At 29.2% G+C, this 22,659-nt stretch overlaps 4 protein-coding genes across 4 annotated transcripts; all 4 read left to right on the top strand.

Moving 5' to 3' along the window:
- The first annotated feature begins 8,423 nt into the window (after positions 1 to 8,423).
- On the top strand, positions 8,424 to 10,403 carry LOC127264317 (uncharacterized). The gene is made up of 3 exons (XM_051293787.1): positions 8,424 to 9,011; positions 9,226 to 9,582; positions 9,674 to 10,403. The coding sequence occupies exons 1-3, from the start codon at positions 8,580 to 8,582 to the stop codon at positions 10,166 to 10,168; spliced, it is 1,284 nt and encodes a 427-aa protein (XP_051149744.1). The 5' UTR covers positions 8,424 to 8,579; the 3' UTR covers positions 10,169 to 10,403.
- Positions 10,404 to 10,578: 175 nt separating this feature from the next.
- Positions 10,579 to 11,716, top strand: LOC127264432 (protein TRIGALACTOSYLDIACYLGLYCEROL 5, chloroplastic). The gene is made up of 4 exons (XM_051293965.1): positions 10,579 to 10,760; positions 10,892 to 10,936; positions 11,261 to 11,293; positions 11,376 to 11,716. The coding sequence occupies exons 1-4, from the start codon at positions 10,721 to 10,723 to the stop codon at positions 11,543 to 11,545; spliced, it is 288 nt and encodes a 95-aa protein (XP_051149922.1). The 5' UTR covers positions 10,579 to 10,720; the 3' UTR covers positions 11,546 to 11,716.
- A 3,646-nt stretch (positions 11,717 to 15,362) lies between these two features.
- Positions 15,363 to 16,223, top strand: LOC127264442 (uncharacterized protein At2g23090-like). The gene is made up of 3 exons (XM_051293979.1): positions 15,363 to 15,602; positions 15,754 to 15,794; positions 15,891 to 16,223. Exons 1-3 carry the CDS (start codon positions 15,530 to 15,532, stop codon positions 16,008 to 16,010), a joined length of 234 nt encoding a protein of 77 aa, XP_051149936.1. The 5' UTR covers positions 15,363 to 15,529; the 3' UTR covers positions 16,011 to 16,223.
- Positions 16,224 to 19,146: 2,923 nt separating this feature from the next.
- On the top strand, positions 19,147 to 22,233 carry LOC127264312 (uncharacterized). Its single transcript, XM_051293779.1, has 4 exons — positions 19,147 to 19,545; positions 20,541 to 20,769; positions 21,426 to 21,550; positions 21,668 to 22,233. Exons 1-4 carry the CDS (start codon positions 19,234 to 19,236, stop codon positions 21,749 to 21,751), a joined length of 750 nt encoding a protein of 249 aa, XP_051149736.1. The 5' UTR covers positions 19,147 to 19,233; the 3' UTR covers positions 21,752 to 22,233.
- Positions 22,234 to 22,659: the final 426 nt, after the last annotated feature.

The following is a 22,659-nucleotide window of genomic DNA, read 5'->3' as shown; positions in this document are numbered from 1 at the left end:
TACTTGATAACATAAAATGACATACATATTGGACCAAAAACATTTCACTCCACAAAGGCTATAGTATAGTGCACTCAAAAGTCACATAATTAACTTATTCATAAATCAAGACATTGGTCAAATAATCATTTCAAAGTAAAGAAGTCAAGCATTGCCAAACAATACTTGTTGAAATTATAAGCTAACACACGATGATGTGTTTGTTTTGAGATATAATTTTTTTTTAGATAAAATTAAAGAATGAGTGTATATAAAATATTTTATTTTTTTATTTTTGAAAAATGTACTCCCTCATTCTCAATTCAAATTATTTTTTTTACCATTTTTATCCGTCTTAATTCAAAGTATCCATTTTATTTTTTAATCAAAAAATAATTATACGCTAAAATCAAAATAATATTAACTTTTATTTAACTTACAAATATACTATTACACATACATAAAGTCAAAGGACAAAAATATCAAAATTTATAACACACTTTCATTTACGAATAAAATATTATTATTTCTTAATTAGATTGATTAATTATATTAATTTTGTCTTGTATAATAATGATGTAATATATATTTTAATTATTTACTACTTGTATCACTTTTGAAATTTTGTATCTACAGCTTACCTGTGAACAAAAAGTTAGCGGAATGGAGATATTTTTCTTTTTTTTTTTTTTAATTTTGTTGAGGGGAAGAATCTGATGTGGGCATTATCTTACGAGGTTTTGCCAATTTTTTTTCAAATTTTGTTATTTGTATGATATGTTTTCTTGAAAAAAAAATATAGGATTTTTTTGTTTTTAATTTTTTTACAAGATATCTCACCTAATATTATTTTAATATTAAATTTAAATTAATTTCTTTTAAATCCACCTGAAGGAATTCTTTAAGGGTGTGTTTGTTTGGGGAATTGGATTGGATTTACTCTGTTCGTTCAATTTTTTCTCCCAAAAAATATTAAATCAAACACCTATTTTTTATTTTTTATATTATACTAAAAATCAATTTTACATTCAAAACATCACATCAATATTTATTTATATCAAGATCATACAACTATTCAAATTCAAAATTTTCACTATTCAAATCTCAACTCAAAATCCATATCCCCAAACAAACATACCCTAATTGTTTTCAATTTTATAGGTGTACAATCTTACTAATTTTTATAAAATTAAGAATTTATTATTACTTTTTCGTCGGACCTGGTTGGCAGGATATTAGATTCGATTGGGTGCATTTTTTTATAGCGGATGCGAGTTCCCACGTCATAAAATATATATATTATTATTAATAGGGGTGGGCAAAAAAACCGAACCGAATCGTCAAACCGTTGAACCTAACTGAATCGAACCGAATTTTCGGTTAACCGAGCAAATTCGGTTCGAATACAAATACTGCATATTTGATATTTGTTTGGTTCGATTCGGTTTCGGTTTTTCATATTATTTGCAGTTCGGTTAACCGAACCGAATATATTTATGTATTTATAATATTATATTTTAAAAATTATATTAATAATTATATACGGTTCGGTTTCGTTTCGGATATTTGAAATATTTGCAAATATTTTTTATCTAATTAGAATTTTAATTTTTCTTTTATATATATTTTCTTAATTTCGGTTCGGTTCGAGTTATTTGCAAATACTACAAATATTTTCGGTTAACCGAAATTTTCGATTTGAATACGGTTCGCGATTTCAGGTATTTGTTTGATCCGATTCGGTTATCAAATACCCGCATATTTGCAAATAACTGAACTGTGACCACCCCTAAAATTATTAATATTATTTGTTTACAAAATATCATGTTACGTTTTTATTTAAGCACGATATACAGTGTATATATATATAGTATATAAAACAACAGACCCTATCTATCTGTCCGCCATTCACGGCGCTACTGATCAGTAGTGTGCAAACTCTCTCCCATCCTCATTTTCCATTTCAAGAAAAAAATATTCCATTATCTCATTTCAAAAGTATTTTTTTTATTTGTATTAAATTTTTTTAAAAAAATATTATTTTATCAATTGTATATATTTTTTTTTTATATTTTTATCTTTCGATTTTATGTTATTTTTATTAAAATAGAAAAAATATATTTTTAAATAAAATGAACAAAAATATACATAAAATATTTGAATTGGAACAAAGTGTACTTCATAAAATTAGAAAATTTGCCCTCTCTCACTCACTCTACGTATAGAGTGGGTTTTATGTAATAATTTGATGATAATATTAATATAGTGGGTTTTATTTTTATTTTTTATTCGAGTTTTAAATAATTTTGGTTTGAATTTGATATTAAAATAATGTGTGATAAAATATTTTATGAGAGAAAAAAATATATTATTTTAAGAAATACAAAATCCAAACAATATGTTTTTTTTTTTTATGGATTTAAAATATTTTGGTTTGAGTTTGATATAAAAAATTTATATGATGAGATATTTTGTAAAAATTAAAAATATTTTATTATTATTATGATTATTTTTTAAAAAATACAGTGTTCAAATAGTAAAAACTTGAATTTGGTGTTAAATGAAACAACTCAAGAAACACGCCCCAAATATATATACTTCTCTGTTCCGTACAAAGGTTACCGTTTATTTTCTATAGGTAAATTTTTGATATTAGTATTATATTGAATTGTAGTGAAAAAACAAAAATATTTCTATTAGTATTGTGTAATATAAAAATAATGACATTTGTGTTATATAGTGTAAGTTGAAAGAGTATTTATTATGTTAGGCAGGTAGTACAATTACAAAATTAAGAAATAGTAATCTTGTTTTTGGATTGACGGAAATGAAAATAACAACATTTCAATGGGACAGATTTGTCATCCAATTGTGTGCTTATTTTATCAGACATAAATTTTAAGAAAAATAGATAAAAATAAAAACTTTTATTTTTTGGTAAAGAAAAAAGTAATAAAAAAATGAGTATTTTGTTACTAAATAAACGAGAATAAATTTAAATGAAAAAAAAAGTGAGAATAAAGTTAAATGACGAATTGAGTATATATATATATTCCCTCCGTCCCATTGAAAGTTTGTCATTTTTCATTTTTGTCTTTGCCAAAATAAGGTTATTATGTCTTAATTTAATAATTGTACTACTTATCTAACATAATAAATACCCTTCCAACTTATAATATATTATAGGAAAAATTGCTTATAACTCCCTTGTGGTTTCGAAACTCAGCGTAAATTCCCCATATACTTTAAAAATTGCATGGTAGCCCCTTATACTTTAAAAAACGTTGCATGAAACTCCACCACCATGAAACTTTCCTCATGTGATAAGAAGATGATTTCATATCTATATGTTTTGCATGACAAGGGGTTTTATGCAATATTTTTGAAAGTATAAGTGAGCGTCATGCAATTTTTTAAAGTAAAATGGGGATTTATGCTGAGTTTTGAAACCACAGAGTGGTTTCATGCAATATTTTTAAAGTATAAGGGGGTACCATGCAATTTTTAAAGTAGATGAGGAATTTACGCTGAGTTTCGAAATCACAATAGAATTATGGACAATTTTGCCTATATTATATTATATAAATGTCATTATTTTTATATTACACTATACTAATAGGGATATTTTTATCTTTTTTTTTTTATTATAATCAAATATAATACTAATATTAAAAAATTTACGTGCAAAAAATAAATGCCATTCTTTCAACGGCACGGAGGGAGTATCATTTTCACCTCTTTATGTATTGATGATTTTGATTATTGGAATTTGAAATATTTGTCTTTCCCTTCATTGGCTGGTTTACTCTCTTGCAGTCTGCCCTAACCAATTCTCAAATTGCCTTTATCCCAAAATTTAATTTAATTTAATTTAATTTAATAGAAATAAATAAATAAATAAATCTGAATTGGGTCAACAGAACAGAAGTGCATGTGAAGTTGGTGTGTTTTACCTATTTGGCATTGTACGTGTCAGTGAATCCCTTCCCTTGAGATATGTACTAATTAATAGTAATATTTACTTTGCTCTCATATTTTATTTATTTTATATATTTATATATTATTTATTTATTTATTTATTTATTTTGTCTGATGGTACTATCTATGGATTTCTTGGGCAAGTGGGAATTATTTCCTAAAACTTGATACAAGTAGTAGTAGTAGTAGTAGTAGAGAGGACCCTAGTTTTAACAGTATTTATTTATTTTTATCTTATCTGGAAATTTTGATTAAAATAAATAAAAACAAGATCGGAAAATCTGACTGCTCTGTTTTCTGTTATTCTGCCCACATGATATTATTATTGTGGTTGGAAAAATATACTCTACGTTGTAGGTGGAATTATTTATTAATTTTTATTATTATTATTATTTGAAACAAATATTGAAAATAGTATTTTTTTTAATTAAAAATTAGTATAATTTTATTTTAAAAAACCTTTGGTCGTGTTTATTCAATTTTTTTTTTTTTAAATATCAAATTAAACAATTTTTTTATATTACAATACAAATTTATTATATATTCAAAACATCATATCAACGTCTATTTATATACTTCAAACAATTATTTAAATTCAATTTTTTACTAAACAGACCCTGTGTTTTGTATTTAATACTATTATTTACATCATTATATGCTTTAATTTAATCATCCGGCTAGGTTTTTGTGTCATTTAGTATTTCATTCTTATATAAATATGATTTTAAAAAAAATCTTTAAAAATGCGATATATATACACATATAATAATAAAAATATACAAAATATTATTTCGTATATATAATCTGGTGGGATGTGTCAAATTAAATTGATCTTTTTAGGACGTTCTATCCTCACTTGCAACAAATGTAGTTCATTTTGAAATTACTTTGGAACAAGTATGTACAACTGTTAGGCCCCTCTTAGTCCAATCAGCGACTATGGGCCGTAGCAAGTTGACTTTGATATCAACTGTAACACTCCGACCCGTAAATTATGATGGCTAGGCATATCAGAATTAGACTAACTTAACAAGTTAATACAAATTCTTTCAACGCATTTTGTCCTCATTCAGACTTATTATGAGAAGTCACTAATTCTGAAATTACTCTAAGTAAATATTCGTCATTTTAGAATTTCTTAAAACTGATTCCCATAAATGAACATGTATATTATTGACATAAATAATTTATTCAATCAATTTAATCTCCATTCAACACCGGGTATCATGATTTACTTCATTAGTATTTATTTATTTATTTATTTTTATGTAGTCTTATGATTCCAGTACAATATTTCATATACTTAGAGTATAAAATCAACTTATTATATAAATACAAAACGTATATACTCTTTCCGTCTCATACCTAAATATTTATTTTTCTTTTTGTACGTAGTTTTAGAAATATTAGTATTATATTTTGATGCAGTAGGAATAAAGTAAAAATAGCTAAAATAACCTTGTTAGTACGTGTGATACAAAGGTAATGACATTCGTGTAATATATTATAAGTTGTAAGAGTATTTGTAATGTTAGGTAAATAGTACAGTTACTAAAAAAAATGGATACTTTATTATAGGACGGACTAGAATAAAAAAATAAATAGTTTGATATGGGAGAGATTATTATTTAGCATTGAGTGTAGAAAATCAATTAAAAAGATGTTGCATTTATTTATTTTGCTTAAAAAAGATGGGATCTGGGTGATGAAATTACAGTTTCTACTCTCTAGCTGGCATCATTTAATTTGTGGACACATTTTAATTTAATGTATGAACAACATTATTTTATTATTATTATTATTATTATTATTATTATTATTGATAATGTAGGAACTGTGTTTCTTTTAACAAAATTTTTAAATTTTACCATTTGAATTTTATATTTTTGAAAAAAAATAATTATTCTCGTAAATATTATATCAATTATTTTAATTCATAACTCAAATTAAATATTTTCAAATCAAATCTAAAAAAACTTATAATTCATGTTTGTTGGAGAAACTAGACTAAACAAACACCTAAAAATATATTATCTCTATTTTGTATGTATTTACTTTCTCCATATCTGATGATTATGCCACATTGTATAGGCACATATACTCAATAACAACAACAATAATAATAATAATAATAATAATAATATAATAATAATAATAATAATAATAATAATGTGAAAATGGATTGATCAAAATTAAAATGAGAGTATTGCTGAAAATTTATTAAATAATTGGTAAAATAATGATGTGATAAGTAAAAAAAAAAAAAAGAAAAAAAGAATAATAATAAAAAATTGGTTATTATTTGTTAAAATATGTATAATAAAATTATGAATGAATAAAATTATTATTATAAATGTATTATACATAAGTTTAGTGACAAAAAAAGATCTGACATAAATATAATGGATGAATTAAATATTTATTTACTTTTTGCATATAATTTTTTAAGTATTATTATTATTTTTTTATATGCATATAATACAAAAAATATACTCCTTCCGTCCAAATAGAATAGTCTTGTTTACCATTTTTATCCGTTTCAAAATAATAGTCTTATTTTCATGAATAACTATATCACCGTAAAATTATCAATATTTTTTTTATTTTTATTACACAATTACCATTACTTTTTACACTAATACATTCACAAAGGCAAAAAAGTTTTTTATCCATACATTTTACCAACTATCAATATAATATCAATATTCCTTAAATCTCGTGCCAAACCCAATTAAAACTATATTTTTGGGACGAAGAAAGTATATAAATAATCATATTTACTTATAAAAAATGGTTTGTTCTTTTAATATTTCAAATCAAAATCAACCCTCATCGCATTGTCCAGTTCAATAAATACATACTATTTTAAATTTTAAGTCATATTATTCACCCCGGCATAATTCTTCCGTCCCAAATTAAAAGGTCATTTGGAGTTTTATAGTAGATTAAGAAATAATAATATTTTATTAGTTAGTGGAAATATATTTGTAATTTAAGTAAAAAGTAATGATATTTTAATATTACTGATTATTTTCTTTTCTAAAATATAAAAAAAATACTTTGAAGTGAAACAGACAAAAATGATCAAAAAAGTATTTGAATTAAAACGGACGAAATACGTTTTTTTTGTATAATACATTACGTCAAAATATTATTTAAACAAAAATTCAAATTAACATCATATTTCAAATTAATTACAAATCACAATCAAACAATCTTCGAATAATAATTATATGATTTTTTCTTTGGTTGATGAAGCCATTTAGATAAATTAATTTTTGCTTAAATACAAATTTACAAACCCTTTTATATTATAAACTTTATATTCACGCAAAAAGAATGATTTCAACGCAAGAGTTTAATTATGTACATAAATTGAAGTATATTTATGAAGTTGGCTTCATTATTATTATTATTATTATTATTATTCTTATTTGGGTATATAATTTTATTTATGCATTAAGAAGTACGAAGACTCCTCATTCCAGGGACGCCAAATAGATCAACACCATTGGTGGATCCGGTCCACAGATTCAACGGACAGGATTCATGCGGCGCCGGAGTCCGGGTCCCGCTGTCATCACAGGCAACTCGACTGTCAAAGTTATTAAAATATCTAACAATAATTAATACTCTTAAATTGATATATAGCACATAAAGTATAGATAAGTCCCACAAAATGTATATTAATACCATAATATAAATATAGTCTATGTCCTATATAAATATACCCATTTTTTATTTTTTATTTTTTACATATAAACTAAAAATAATGACAATAATCTATTACCATATATATATATATTTGTATTTTCTTCGTCACACTTAATTTATTCATTTTTTTTTTATTTTCGTACTTTACATAATTTGACATTTTAAATTTTTAAAAATATAATACTTCTTCCCTCCCATAAAGAAATATCCATTTGTTTTTTGCACGTATTTTTAGAAATATTAGTATTATATTGAGATATAATAAAAATAAAATAGAAATGACTAAAATAACATTGTTATTATGTTTGATATAAAAATAATGACATTTGTGTAATATATTGTAAATTGTAAGGGTATTTGTAACGTTAGGTAGATAGTACAGTCACTAAAAAAGAAAATAAATACTTAATTATGAGACATGCTAAAATGAAAAAATAGATAGGGATAGAGGAATATATATTTTAATCACATTTTAAAATTTATAATTTATAATTTTTTTATTTTAATTAAATTATTTAGACATTTTAATTTTAATCTATAATATCTTTTATTAATATATTTTTTAATTACTTGCTAATTATCAATACCTAAAATTCCATACTTAACTTAAAGTGAACAAATTTAAGCGGGACATGAAATATTAATTAAATGTTAGCGCAATGCTCAATCTGACTAATAAAATAATTAACAACGTTATAAAAAAAAATAAAAAAATAACACCACCATGTGTATATATAAAATCGCTGCGACAACTAAAAGCGTGTTTTCAATTGACGTCGTTCTCTTCACCTTCCTCCCTCATTCCCTCCGCCGAACATTTCTCCGACTTGCAGACGCTCACACTTCCGCTCTCCCCAATTTGTCTCTCTACTCCTAAATTTCCTATTTCGCTCGCATTTTCGGTGGAGATGGAGCGGAAGCAGAGTTTCTTCTCGTCTCTGAAGGAGGAAGTAGTGCGAGGCCTTTCGCCGGCGCGTTCGCGCCGGAACCGGAGCGAGTCGCCGTCGGGAACGGGGCTGATGCGGCGGCGAGGCAGAAGCAACACCAGTAGCAGCAGCAGCAGCAGCTCCGGCACGGCGGTAATGTCGGTATCGAGATCGGGAATTGAGACTCTGCCGCCTCTCAGAGAGGGTCCGGATCCGAACGGGTCGGATTCGGGCGACCCGAGAACAGACGGGTGGGTCCATTGGCTTTACCGCTCTCCTCTCTCGACTTCCCCGCCGTCTTATTCCAGGTCCGATCTGAGGCTCCTCCTCGGCGTCCTCGGTGCGCCGCTGGCGCCGGTGCACGTTAGCAACGGCGAGCCTTTGCCCCACCTTTGTATAAAGGACACCCCCATTGTTAGTCTCGTCTTCCTTTTTTTACTGCTGTTAAAATTTTTCATCTTAATCATGATTTTTTTTTCCCCTTTTCGTGTTCTGGAGGTTAATTTTTAATGTCAGTTGAGATTCCATTGAAAAGTGATCGATCACTCCATTTACCGAACTTCAATCTTGATTTCTGTGTAGATTCGTTACTGTTAATTACAGATGATTCAACTGTGTTTGATTGCAGGAGAATTCCTCTGCTCATTATATATTGCAGCAATATTTAGCAGCATCTGGAGGGCAGAAGCTTCAAAGCACAATTCAAAATGCTTATGCAATGGGGAATGTCAAAATGTTAGCTTACCATGTTGAGACTGCGTCGTCGTCGTCGAAGGTGATCAAGAAGAAGAACGCCTCGAAAACAGCCGAATTGGGGAGCTTCGTGCTGTGGCAAATGAATCCCGACATGTGGTACGTCGAGCTTGCTCTCGGCGACAGCAAAATCCACGCCGGCTGCAACGGGAGGCTCGTCTGGCGGCACACTCCGTGGCTCGGCGCACACGCCGCTAAAGGACCTGTTCGACCTCTGCGTCGCACTCTTCAGGTCGAACAAACATCGATCATATTTCTTAGAATTCGGTATCGGGTTTATCTACGATTTGTTAACACTGATGAACTTTTCTGTAATCAATCAGGGACTTGATCCGCGAACGACGGCGAACATGTTTGCGAATGCCAGATCCACCGGAGAGAAAAAAATCGACGGCGTGGATTGCTTCGTGCTGAAGCTCTGTGCCGATCCCCACACTCTGAAAGCTCGAAGCGAAGGTCCTGCGGAGATCATTAGGCATGTTCTTTTCGGGTACTTCAGCCAGAAGACGGGCCTTCTTGTTCTGCTTGAGGATAGCCATTTAACTCGGATACAAACCAATGGAGGGGACGCGGTGTACTGGGAGACGACGATAAATTCATATCTCGATGACTACAGGCCGGTCGAAGGGATAATGATCGCGCATTCGGGGCGATCGGGTGTCACGCTTTTCAGATTCGGCGAAACTGCGATGAGCCACACCAAGACGAGAATGGAGGAAGCGTGGACTATCGAGGAAGTCGCGTTCAACGTCCCCGGGCTTTCGATTGACTGTTTCATTCCTCCGGCCGAGCTCCGATTCAGCTCTGTCAGTGTGTGATGATGCAGGGTTGGAACAACATTTTCGATGATGTTGTGGAGAATGAAATTGTAAAGAAATGAGTCTTAAGTAATTCTCTCAATCTGTGTATATATTGTGTTGATGCAAGTTCGGTTGAGCTTTAGCTAATATGTGTTTGAAATCCATTCCCTGTTCATGTAAAAATTCCTGCTTTTTGTACTGCTGCATTATTTCGATTTAATGATGATTGGCAATGGCTATGGAAGCTTCAATTGAATAATAGTGATGTTAATGTGTAAAGTTCCGCCATCATTGCAGAGCTTCTTAGCTGTAATAATTGGCCTCTCATCATCATTTTACAGGTTTGACACTGAGCAATCAATGGCTGCGGAAAAGAGGATTAATGGCGGGGAATTGAAAACAGGAAGATTCTAGAAATATTTGTATTATTATATATATTCTTTGTTGAAAGGCCCAAATTTCTGCTCAATTAGGGTTTGGGCCCTTCAGATACTTTTTTTCACCAAAGGTTCATTTATTTATATACAATTTTTAAATCGACGCAGGGATTTCGAAGAACCAGAGGATTCGATGGTGCTAACAAATTTCAATGGCGCGGGTGTTGGTTTCGGTGAGTGTTGAATTTTTCTTAGAATCGGAAATTGAATGCAATGTCTTCATATTTGCGCGGATAATCTTCTGCCTCTCCGCCAGATTTTTTGTTTCGAATTGTTCTTACTGAATGAGTTTGATCGTCTCTAGGTTTCGGAATCGGCTGTGGATTTGGAATCGGGTGGGGCTTCGGAGGTCAGTTTCCGCCATTAATTTATTCCTTCGCAAGCAATTCCTGCAAATTAACAAATTCTCGATTCACCAATTTGTGCGAAGAAGATTAGTACATTTTGAATTTCGTTTCGGAGCAGCTGTTGGTCGTTGCAGAATCCAAAATTATTCGATGAACTGATTTTGATATGAACACCGATGAATCTAATCGATTTTCTGTAATCTGCAAAACACATCAGTACTGATAAACCCTAAGAAGCCCAAACTGATTACATTTTCAGCTTCCAATTCATTGTTCTACACAACTGAGCTGCATTTCTTCCTAACATATAGCAATTGAGTTTTCAGGTATGCCATTGAACACCTTCGGCCTCGGAGCAGGTAATATTTTGTCGAAATGGTTCCTGTGATCTACGCTGAATTTAATTTTCAGACTAATCTATATTTTCCATTCGATTCCAAGGTGGTGGCTGTGGTGTTGGTTTGGGGATCGGATGGGGATTTGGGTCAGCTTTCGGTAGTCAGTACCATAGCTCCTCATTAACATTCCAAGGAGTCGAATTCGAGAACAAAAACAGTGAAGGGAAAGAATCGAAAAACTTGTTAAAGAACTCTGAGAAATTAAGTAAATGATCTCATAGAACACTTAGCCTTACTCTTAAGAACTTGGGGAAACATGAAAAGTATATCGAGAATTTAGCTTTGTTCGATTGTCATTTAGTCGCATTTTCATTTTACTATTGTTTCAAGAACAAGAGAACCATTTTTGTGCTGCTTTTAATATGTGCTAGAAGTTCGTCGCCATAGAGTAACATGGTTAGTTTTAAATATTGGATATTAGTTTGATGCAGCCGTATTTTGTTAAGAATCCAGTTCTTGATGTAGCTGGCGACTCATTTTGTACATTTCATTGAGGTAAGATCATCAAGTTATCGCGCATTTACAAGGCTAGCTGAAAGAGCCGTAGGCGTTTGGTTGGGTTGAGCGCCGGTAAGTTATCCTTTTTTTCCTTCATTGTTTATATAGTACCTGAATAATGTGCTCTTGATGGGTTGTGTAGTTTAAGGTTTTAATCGGAATACTTGAATTTGGTTGGAGTTTTAATAAAATTGATTAGAACATTCATGTCAATAGGATGGCTTTTTTTTTTTTTTGGGGGGGGGGGGGGGGTGGGGGTGGGGGGGGGCTAGCTCACATGTAGAACGGTTAAACGAGTCGGGCGAGCTTGAATATTGATTATTCGAGCTTGACACAAACTTGTTAACGGTATTGGCTCGGCTCCACTTGTTAAAAATTAGAGCCAAAATAGTAGCTTGAGTCGGCTCGGCTCGGCTCGTTAGGTTTAAATTCAAGTTCAAGCTTGGCTTGTAAGGTTTGAATTGGAGCGCTAGAGCTCGAGTTTGGCTTGAGTTCTATACATATTTTATATATTTATATATATATATATTTAATTTTATTCATAATTTATTGTAATAAAATATTTCAAATTTATTAATAAAAAAAATTTTTACAAAAAATTGTACTCCCTCGGAAAAAATTATATCCATTTTCTGAGCACGAGTTTTAAGAAATATGGATAAAAATATAATTTTTCCTTTTATAATGAAAAAGTAAAAAAAAAAAGAAAATTACTAAAATTGAAAATATAAATAAGTTTAGATTAAAAAAAAAAAAGGAAAATGAGATGATAGAGGAAATATATATTATATTTAATATATAAATATATTATCACTAACAAGCTCAATCGAACTATCCGCGAGTGGAGTCGAACTGGCAATGAGCCGAGGTAAGTTTGACAAAGTTCCATAAGGTCCCTTTCGGTTTGAGGATTTGAGGTAATTTATGGATTTCAAATACATTATTTTAAATATTGTTTGTATTATTATGCCATTTTGCAACCAATTGATAAAATTTAATTATGAAGGATTTAAATATAATTATGCACTTTAATCGTATTTTAAATTTTAAATTTTATAATTTTTTTAATTTTAATTAAATTATTTACTTATTTTAATCTTAATCTATAATTATTTTTACTAATATATTTCTTAATTAATTACTAATTATATTTTACTAAAATTTTCGTGTCTATGGTAATACACCCATATTACATTACATGAAAAGGAGGGAGTAAAATTTACCGTCAAATTCAAATCCGTCAAACCAGGGGCCTAAAAGAATTTGTGTTTATTTGTTGAAACCGAGCCACTGTTGTGCACTCTACTTACGAGGGAATTAGCCCGGAGAATGAGAATGATTTTTTGTTCGATAAAACATTAAAATGTAAAAGAAATTAAATGATTATTTATTAATATATATATGCATAAATTAATAATATAAAAATATATTAATCAATAAAAAAATACAAAACAATGACCTAAAGGAGTCACGATCGTTAGTTTACCCCCACACCACTAGGTCATTTTTTACGGGACATGATTGTACCATATAAAATTCTTGTGTATTAAAATTTTCTTTAGAAACAAAATACAAAATAAACAAATCCAAAACCTGTTATCAAAATAAACAATCAAAAATCGAATATAAATTTTATTAAAATTGAAAAACAATTTTGACAGACAATAACTCCAAATAGGAGCATGAATATATTTTAAGTTGAACAAAGTAAAAAAAAAAAAAAAAAAAGACTTTGGTTACCATATTATAATTTCTCGTTTTCCAAATTTATAACTATTTCCTTTTAGTATGTCAAATTTATACCAATTTTTTTTTTGTAAAATACAGAAAAAATGACTATAAATTTGATAGGCCGGAGAAAATAATAGATATGAACAAACTTAAACTAAACAGAATGTTTTTATTCAAAAAATATTTTATATTTTATTTATTATTTTTAATATATTAATTATAGATATATACCCGGTTATATGGGCGTGTTTCTTCAAAGCTAGGGTGGCTAAACTTACCGTGTATTTACTTTGCACAGTAAATTTACGGCCCTTGTACTCTCTTAGGGTGTGTTTGTTTGAGGGATTTATTTGGATTTCTACTGTTGATCCTATTTTTTTTTTAAAAAATATCAAATCAAATACTTATTTTTTATTTTTTATATTATACTAAAAATCAATTTTACATTCAAAACATCACATCAATACCTGTTTATATCATATCATACAACTATTCAAATTCAAAATTTTTACTATTTTAATTTCAACTCAAAATTCAAATTCTCAAACAAACACACCCCGACGCTTGCTGCACAGCTGCGGCTTTTGACTTTTATTTTTATTTTTTATATATATAAATTGAGAATTATGAAACTATTTTCCGGCGTGCATATACTCGTGTAAAACAATTCTTTAATAATTATAATAATTATTATTTAATAAAATATATACAATATACTCTTTTTATCCTACTCTAAATGTATAATTTATGTTTTTAGTCATTGTACATATTTAAAATATTCTTATTTGTATTATTTTTTGCATAAATATCATTATAATAGTAATATAAAATACTAATAGAAGTATTTTGTCATTTTTTTTTAATTTGTACTACGTTTTCATATAAAATTAATACTTAAATATTAACGCGCAAAAAGTAAATGAGACAATTAGAGATAGTATGTGTTATTTTATAAAGAATACAATTTTCTATAATACGAATAAATAAAAATATAAAAATATTTATGTAGATATAAATTTAATCCATATTCATATTATTATATTTATTATCCATAGAAAATTAATAAAAGTAAAAAAACTCTCCAAATCTAAACTAAACATGCCTATAGGTGTGTTTGTTTGGAGGATTTGTAAGGATTTTAACTATTTATTTTAAACAATAAATCAAATACTTATTTTTTATTTTTTATATTATATTATATTAAAATTTATTTTTATATTAAAAAATATCACATCAATATCTATTTATATTATCGTACAATTATTTTAATTTAAATTTTTTACTATTTAAATTTCAACTCAAAATCTAAATCCAGAGAACAACTTAAACCCGCCCTAAAATTCGTATCAAATCAAATCCAAATTCAAACCAAAATTCTCCTTAACCACCCATAAAAACACACCCGTAGATATCAATATTGCAATTTAATAGGAGAAATTTCATATAAATAAAACTAAATAAAAGTAATACTACCAAACCATAGAACGTTTACAGAGTGTTTGTTCCGGGGATTGGATTTAGAATATATTTATTTATCCCAAAAATATAGATTAAATATTTTTTTTATATTATACTAAAAATTAATTTTATATTTAAAATATTAAATCAAACACTTATTTATATTACATCGTACAACTATTCAAATTCAAAATTTTTAGTATTCAAATCCCGAATCAAAGTACAAACTCCAAACAAACACACCCAAGGTGAATGAGGTAAGCAATAGTATTATGTTAACGGGTGGCTCTGACGCGCCAAATCTGCGCGTGATATATTTACCATTTTCTAGATTCTTCCATTCGTCTTCTTCACCTCTCCAGAATCCATCGACGCACAGTCCAGTCCTCCTTCATTCGCAATTATACACAGGCCAAAATCACCTCTCCAATCCAGCAACCACACAGCGAATTTGATCGCTGCTAAGGAAGAGCTTCACATCAACTTTTCAGGAGACTAAGTTTTTCCGCCATGGGAGGAGGCAACGCGCAGAAGTCGAAAATGGCGAGGGAGAAGCACATGGAGAAGAGTAAATCCGCCAAAGGTGAGCCGTAAGCGAACTTGAACTCGATTTTTTATTATTTTTTTGAAGGTTAGCGATGGAGATCGGATTGGTATGTTTTGAATTATGAAGGAATCGGAATCGGCATCGGAATTGGATCTGATTGAACAAACCTTCGGTTGTGTTTATGTAGGTAGTCAATTGGAAATCAACAAGAAGGCGATGAACATCCAGGTTCTAATTTTTACTCCTCTTCTTTAGTGTTCTTCGTTTATTTTGCATTCGATTCGTGAGGATTCTGAGGAGAAATTGAATTGGAATGCATTGCAGTGCAAAGTGTGTATGCAGACGTTCATATGCACAACATCGGAGGTGAAATGCAAGGAGCATGCTGAGGCGAGGCATCCCAAGGCTGATCTCTACATCTGTTTTCCTCATCTCAAAAAGTAACAAATTTTTTGATTCTGCCATTGCATTCTTCTCTCCTCTGCTCTTGCTGTGAATTATGATGATGATTGTTCCATCTAGAGTCTGTAGTTGAATTCGATTATCAGTTGAAGGTTGGGTTCAATCTGGCCATTCAAGCTGTGTGCTTTACAATCTCCATTGAAACCTTCAGTACTCTCTCTCTCTGTATCAAACGAAATTATATGTTGTGGCTTATGGTAGGGGTGTCAAAAGTAAACCCAACCAGAAAAATCGAATCTGTTCGATCCGAAATTTTTCAGGTTCGGACTTGGGTATTTCAGGTTTGAAAAAAATTGGATCGATCCGAACTTGAAAAAAATTTGTGTCATGTTTCGGGTTGACCTGATAACCTGAAATATCAAAATCAGGTTAGATTTTGGGTTTTGTGTTCGGGGTTGACCTGAAATTTTTATTATTATTATTTTAATTTATAATATTTACATTATTTTAAATATAAAATAATATAAAAATTAAAATAAAAATGATATTTTTTAGGTCAATTTATTTTTTTTTAAATTTTCGGGTTTGTTTCGTGTCGGATTCGTATCGGGTTTGTTCGGGTTTCGTGTGACCTTAAACTAATTTAGGTCAATTTGAACCCGACCGCAAAGAATTCGTGTCGTGTTCAGGTCTAGGATTTCAGGTCAGATTTTGGGTTCGGATCAGATTCAGGTTGACAGTCTTTTTGTTATCCTCGTGGCTCAACTCGACACGAACACTACCCAAAAACACGAATTGAAATGGATTAGGCGGGTAAAACATCCAAATATTTATAGAATTTTTAAAAATCATAATTATATATTTTTTAAATTTTAAATTTTTAAACTAAATTTAAAAGTATAATTTAAAAAATAAAAGGTAATTTTAATTTATACTAATACTTTCTAATTTGAGCAAAAATAAAAAAGTCTAATTCAATATCATAATTATCAATTTTGGTCTCATTCCAAAAAATTTATCAATTTTGATTTTACTCAAATAAAAATTTATCAATTTTAGTTCCAAGATGGTTGATTGGGATTGAACACAGCAATGTTGGATGACTCAGAAAGTGACTGGGCGTCCCAGGCAGCCAATACGGCCGTGTTGATTACTCCGCACTTCTGAACACGGCCGTGTTTCTGCCCTTGTTTTGAACATAATCATGTTCTAAGCCATGTTCGTGCCCATATTCTCAACACAACCATGTTCAAGGCCATGTCCACGATCATGTTTTCAATATAATCATATTGTAGGTCATATTTATTATTATTTTTATTTTTTGGTTAAAATTATTTGATATATATTTATAATTAAAATAATATTTTTTACAATTATTTCATAATCAATTTTTAATATTTTAAAAATATATAAAAACAATAATATATTAATATATATTTTTAATAATACTCCCTCCGTTCCACTTATCATGTCCACATTGCCGTTTATGTTCGTTCCACATCCCATATTATTTTTCTTTTTTGAAAAATATTTTTTAATTTAGTTCTTTTAATTTTAATTAAACTATTGTGTTATCTTAATTTTAATTTATAATTATTTATATTATATGATAAATTATTTTTATTAATATATTCTTAATTATTTACTAATTATATTTATTCTAAATTATGGTGTCTATAGTGAGTAAGACATTCAAGATGGAGTATTATTTTAAAATATTATTTTGAATAATAAATTTAATTTATAATTTATAAAAATAATTAATTTAAAATAATATTTTTAAATTTTTATTATAAATTTTAAAAAAATATATAATGATGATTATTAAAAATATATATTAATATATTATTATTTTTATATTTTTTAAAAATATTAAAATTTTTAATTATTTTTTATATTATGAAATAATTGTAAAAAATAATTTTGTTGAATTATAAAAATATATCAAATAATTTTAACAAAAAAAAGAAAATAATAATAAATATGACCTACAATATGATTATATTGAAAACATGGTCGTGATCGTAACCTAGAACATGGCTGTGTTGAGAACATGTCTGTGTTCAGAATACGGACAGGAATACGGCCGTGTTCAGAAGTGCAGGGTAACCAACACAACCATGTTGGCTGCCTGGGACGCTCAGTCACTTTCTGAGTCATCCAACCCGGTCGTGTTCAGTCCAAATCAACAATTTTGAGACTAAAATTGATAAATTTTCATTTGAGCGGGACCAAAATTATAATTATTTTTGAATGAGACCAAAATTGATAATTATAATATTGAATGAGATAAAAATAATTTTTATTTTTATAATTTATAATTTAAAATATATATTTAATTTAAAATAATTGAAATAGTTAAAAATTAATTATACCAATTTGAAAATATTGAAATACAGTTTGAGGTCATCGTAAATCCCATTATGTATACTTTAGCGTTTTTGTCAATTTTTAACTATGGACCAAAAATGATTTAAATTATTTATAATAAAATTAAAATTAATAAATTTTTTATATTAAAACTAAAATTGAATATATTTTAGTTTTATTTGGACTACTATCGAATTTTTATTTATTTATTTTTTCTAATTATATCAACTATTAGATCAAAATAAAAAATTACTGTTTCGTACAATTAAACACGATAGTATTATACTCCTTGTGTCTTAAGTAATTTGTTTATATTTTTTATTTTCGTTCATTTTATATAATTTGTTAATTTTTTAAATTTTAATTATATTATTTAATTATTTTAATATTAATATATAATTATTTTTATTAAATTATAACTATTTTTATTAATATATTTTTTAATTACTTACTAATTATATTTTATCTAAATTCTCGTATCTATTATTTAGTATTATCTAGGACGGAGGGAGGAATACGTATGCCCATCAATCCCGTTAATTTTATAAATAAGCCCGTTCTAGTAACTTTTGAACGGTAAGGCCAAATTATTAATTTTTTATAATATTGGTAATTTTTATTTTTCTAGTAACTTTTGAACGGTAAGGCCAAATTATTAATTTTTTTATAATATTGGTAATTTTTATTTTTTATTTTGTGAATCAAAATTAATACTACATTCTAATTATATTAGTTTTATTAGACTACAATTGATTTTTTTTTTCCAAAAAATTATTATAAACCAAACAATTAATGAAAAATAGGGCATGGTCGGTTAGAAGAGCAAGGGCAAGGGCAAAGGCAGGCTAACATCACTGCAAACAGCAAGCGCTCTCGTCATTCATTAGTGACGACAATGGGGTTTCATCTCACAACGTACCTCACCAAAGCGGCACTCGGCCACCCCACGCGCCGCCGCCTCTTCGATTTGTGCAGCCGACAGCCATGCCGACTGTGGCACCACTTCACGCGAACGACCCGAGTTTCTGAGCTGCCGCAACACTTCACCACTGGCTCCGCAATTCTCCGCAGGTATTATTCAGGCCAATTCCCCAATCGTAGGATGGGATTGCTTAGCTGGTATTTGCACATGCTCGAGAAACGCCCAATTTTAACGAAGAGCGTATCGTCGGCAATCATATATGCGGCGGCCGATATCACCTCTCAGGTAATTAGGTTTTTATTTTTATTTTTTTTGATACGTTTTCTGTGATTTGATCGATTTCATAATCCTATATTTGAGCTCGATTTGTTGTTATGTATTGATTTAGTATCAAATGCCAAACCAAATGCTGAAATAACGCCCCGTTTTTGAGTGAATGACGTTTAGTTCTGCTTCGAACTCGCTGAGCGTCTTCCTCCTTGTTTTCCTGCTTCGAATCCCTGAGTAGTGTGAATTAACATGTCTAGAGCTCGATTAAAGCAATCGTGTAGTTTATTGAAAAGAACACATGGCATTATTATTGATTACTTGATTATACTCTGATTTGCTTATTGTTGAAACTTATTAGGAATTAAACCTCCGCTCAAGATTTGTATTGAAATAATTGAGAAAAGAAAATACTAAAGCTAATTACATCCAGCATGATTCCATTAGCGTTGTTGGATTGCAAATTAATTGAGGATTTTGTGTTCTTCGAGCCTATCATGCAACCCTCTTGGAAAAATCTCTAGGGTGCAACCAACTGTCATTTGCTTCCACGATGAGATATTAAAAGTAATAGATGTTGTGACTAGACTTGGGATCACAATCCTAATATATATCCCTTATTATTAATTGGCCTCATCACCCAATTAATAAATTAACAGATTTTGCCCGCACTTACTAAATACATTTAAACTCAATAAATTTAATAGATCACCTATCCTATTGACTACATATCTTTGAAGTTGGGGTAGTTTTTGGAAGTTGATTATATGGTATAGTTACACTATTAAATTTTTGATATGTTATCTTTAAGTTATGTTCTTTTTTAGGAATTATGCTATGAGATGCTTGATGTATGTACATTTAAAACAATTATATGGGTTTTCTACTAAAATGTGTTGATTTCAAATGTCAATATGTTATATTGGTGTGGCATCAGATTTATTGCTGTGCTCGACACTTTTGATTTTGTTGTAATGTTCCATTATATTGGTTTCATTTTTGGGATTGATCAGAAAATTACAATGGAGGCAAATGATTCATGGGATTCAATCAGGACATTTAGGATGGCGGGGTTTGGGCTGCTCATCTTAGGTCCAGCACAGCATGTGTGGTTTAATTTTGTTGCGAGATTGTTACCAAAACGAGACGTTATTACTACCTTCAAGAAACTGGGGATGGGGCAGCTTCTTTACGGACCTATGATTAATGGCGTTTTCTTCTCCTTTAATGCAGCTCTTCAAGGTATTTTACTCTGTTCTGTGTTTCAGTATGAAATATTCCATTTAGCTCCAATTTACCTATCTATGCATTACGAAATTTTGGCTGAAAATAAAATTTGATGTTTGCGACGGATCTTGGACAGGTTTATTGGAGATTCTTACATGTGATTATAATTCAGTTTAACTTTAGTGGCCATATAACAAAAAATTAGAAAAAATACTACGAATTAATTGGAGAAAATTGCAAAATATATCCCACACTTATCCCTCATTACCACTTTTATCCTATATTTATCTTGCTGGCATAACATATCCTACGTATTTGCAAAATTCGCTATTTTTATCCTTTGGCCGCCCGTGGTATGAAAGTCACGCGCAGCAAAGGACAGAAATAACGACTTTTGCAAACATGAAAGTTATATTTTGCCAACGAGATAAATACATGATAAAAATGATAATGGGTATATGTGTAAGATATATTTTGCAATTTTACCAAACTAATTGTAAAGAGCCATTGTGGTGTCTTCTCTTGTGTTCCATTCTTGAACCATGACAAATTGAAATCGATTTCATTTCCTGAATTCCATAAGTTGCAGTGCTCCCTCAAATTGAATCTCTGAATAATCCCTATTAATAAGTAAGTGTGTCTTTGATCTGATTGGAACTTCACAATTTCAGGGGAAAGTGGGAATGAAATAGCTGCTAGATTGAAGCGCGATCTGATTCCGACCCTGCTAAATGGTCTTATGTATTGGCCTATGTGCGACTTCCTCACGTACAAAGTTATCCCGGTTCATCTTCAGGTACACCTTTCAAGATCTAAACATACATTTCTACACTTATCCTGGGTTGGTACACAATCTAGGGTAGTTGAGCATGGGCTGATATACCTTTTTTTTATCATGTTTGCTTTCGACCAGCCATTATTAAACAGCTCATTCTCGTACCTGTGGACAATATATTTGACATACATGGCAAGCTTGGACAAAATTTCTTCGGACTAAATTGCACCTCCTCTCCAGTGGCATTTATTAGTCAGCCGATTATTTATACAACCAGTTGGCTTCAATAACAGGTCACAAATCATTTGTTATTCCACTTATTCATGATTATAATGCTATGAGTTTCTGCGCTCGTTGTTACATTTGTTATTATATGCAAAATAATGTTTTGAAGAACTGTTTATGTTAAAAGGCAGTATTCTTGATAGAAATTAGGATATGGATCCTGAAAATTATCATATGCTGTATCAGAGGATTTTACTATTTGATTCATTATTTATTTATTTAGATTTTGATATACCTTTTCACCCTCATTCAATGTCACTTGTTGATTAATATTAGAGCCGATAATGAGCTATTCATGTAGGTTAAATACATTAAACGGGTTGAATAACTCGACTTGTTTATTATCGTGTCGGCTTCGTGTTGATCCGTGTACATAATTAAATTGAAATGCTTAATTCAAGTTCAATTATTTTTTTTCATATTGTCGTGTCATTGTCGTGTTAGGTTAGTTTAAATTAATATATATACTAATTATTAAATTAGAGTAATTATTTTTACATATATAATAAATATATTAATTAATATTAATATTTTATATTCGGACGGTAGCCTCAATCTTAATTTTAACTTTCGTGCAAGGCGTGCATATATAGATTAATGTATGATATATATACATATTGGGTTGTATATTTAAAAAAAATGAATAAATAAATAAATAATAAAACCCAAAAAAAATAGATACAGGGCTCTTCTTAATAAAATTATTAAATTATGTAGTAATAATAATAATAATTTTTTTTTCTTATTTAAAATAACGGAAAATTTCAAAATATTTAGTAAAATTTATTTGATCTATTATTTATCTTAAAATTTTTAAATTTAAATATTAAATTTATAATTTTTTG

The sequence above is a fragment of the Andrographis paniculata genome, unplaced genomic scaffold (genome assembly GCF_009805555.1).
Source record: "Andrographis paniculata isolate CXL003 unplaced genomic scaffold, ASM980555v1 Contig70END, whole genome shotgun sequence".
Taxonomy (NCBI): domain Eukaryota; kingdom Viridiplantae; phylum Streptophyta; class Magnoliopsida; order Lamiales; family Acanthaceae; genus Andrographis; species Andrographis paniculata.
Note: the sequence above shows the minus strand (reverse complement) of the source record. Positions and strands in the feature narration are given on the sequence as shown.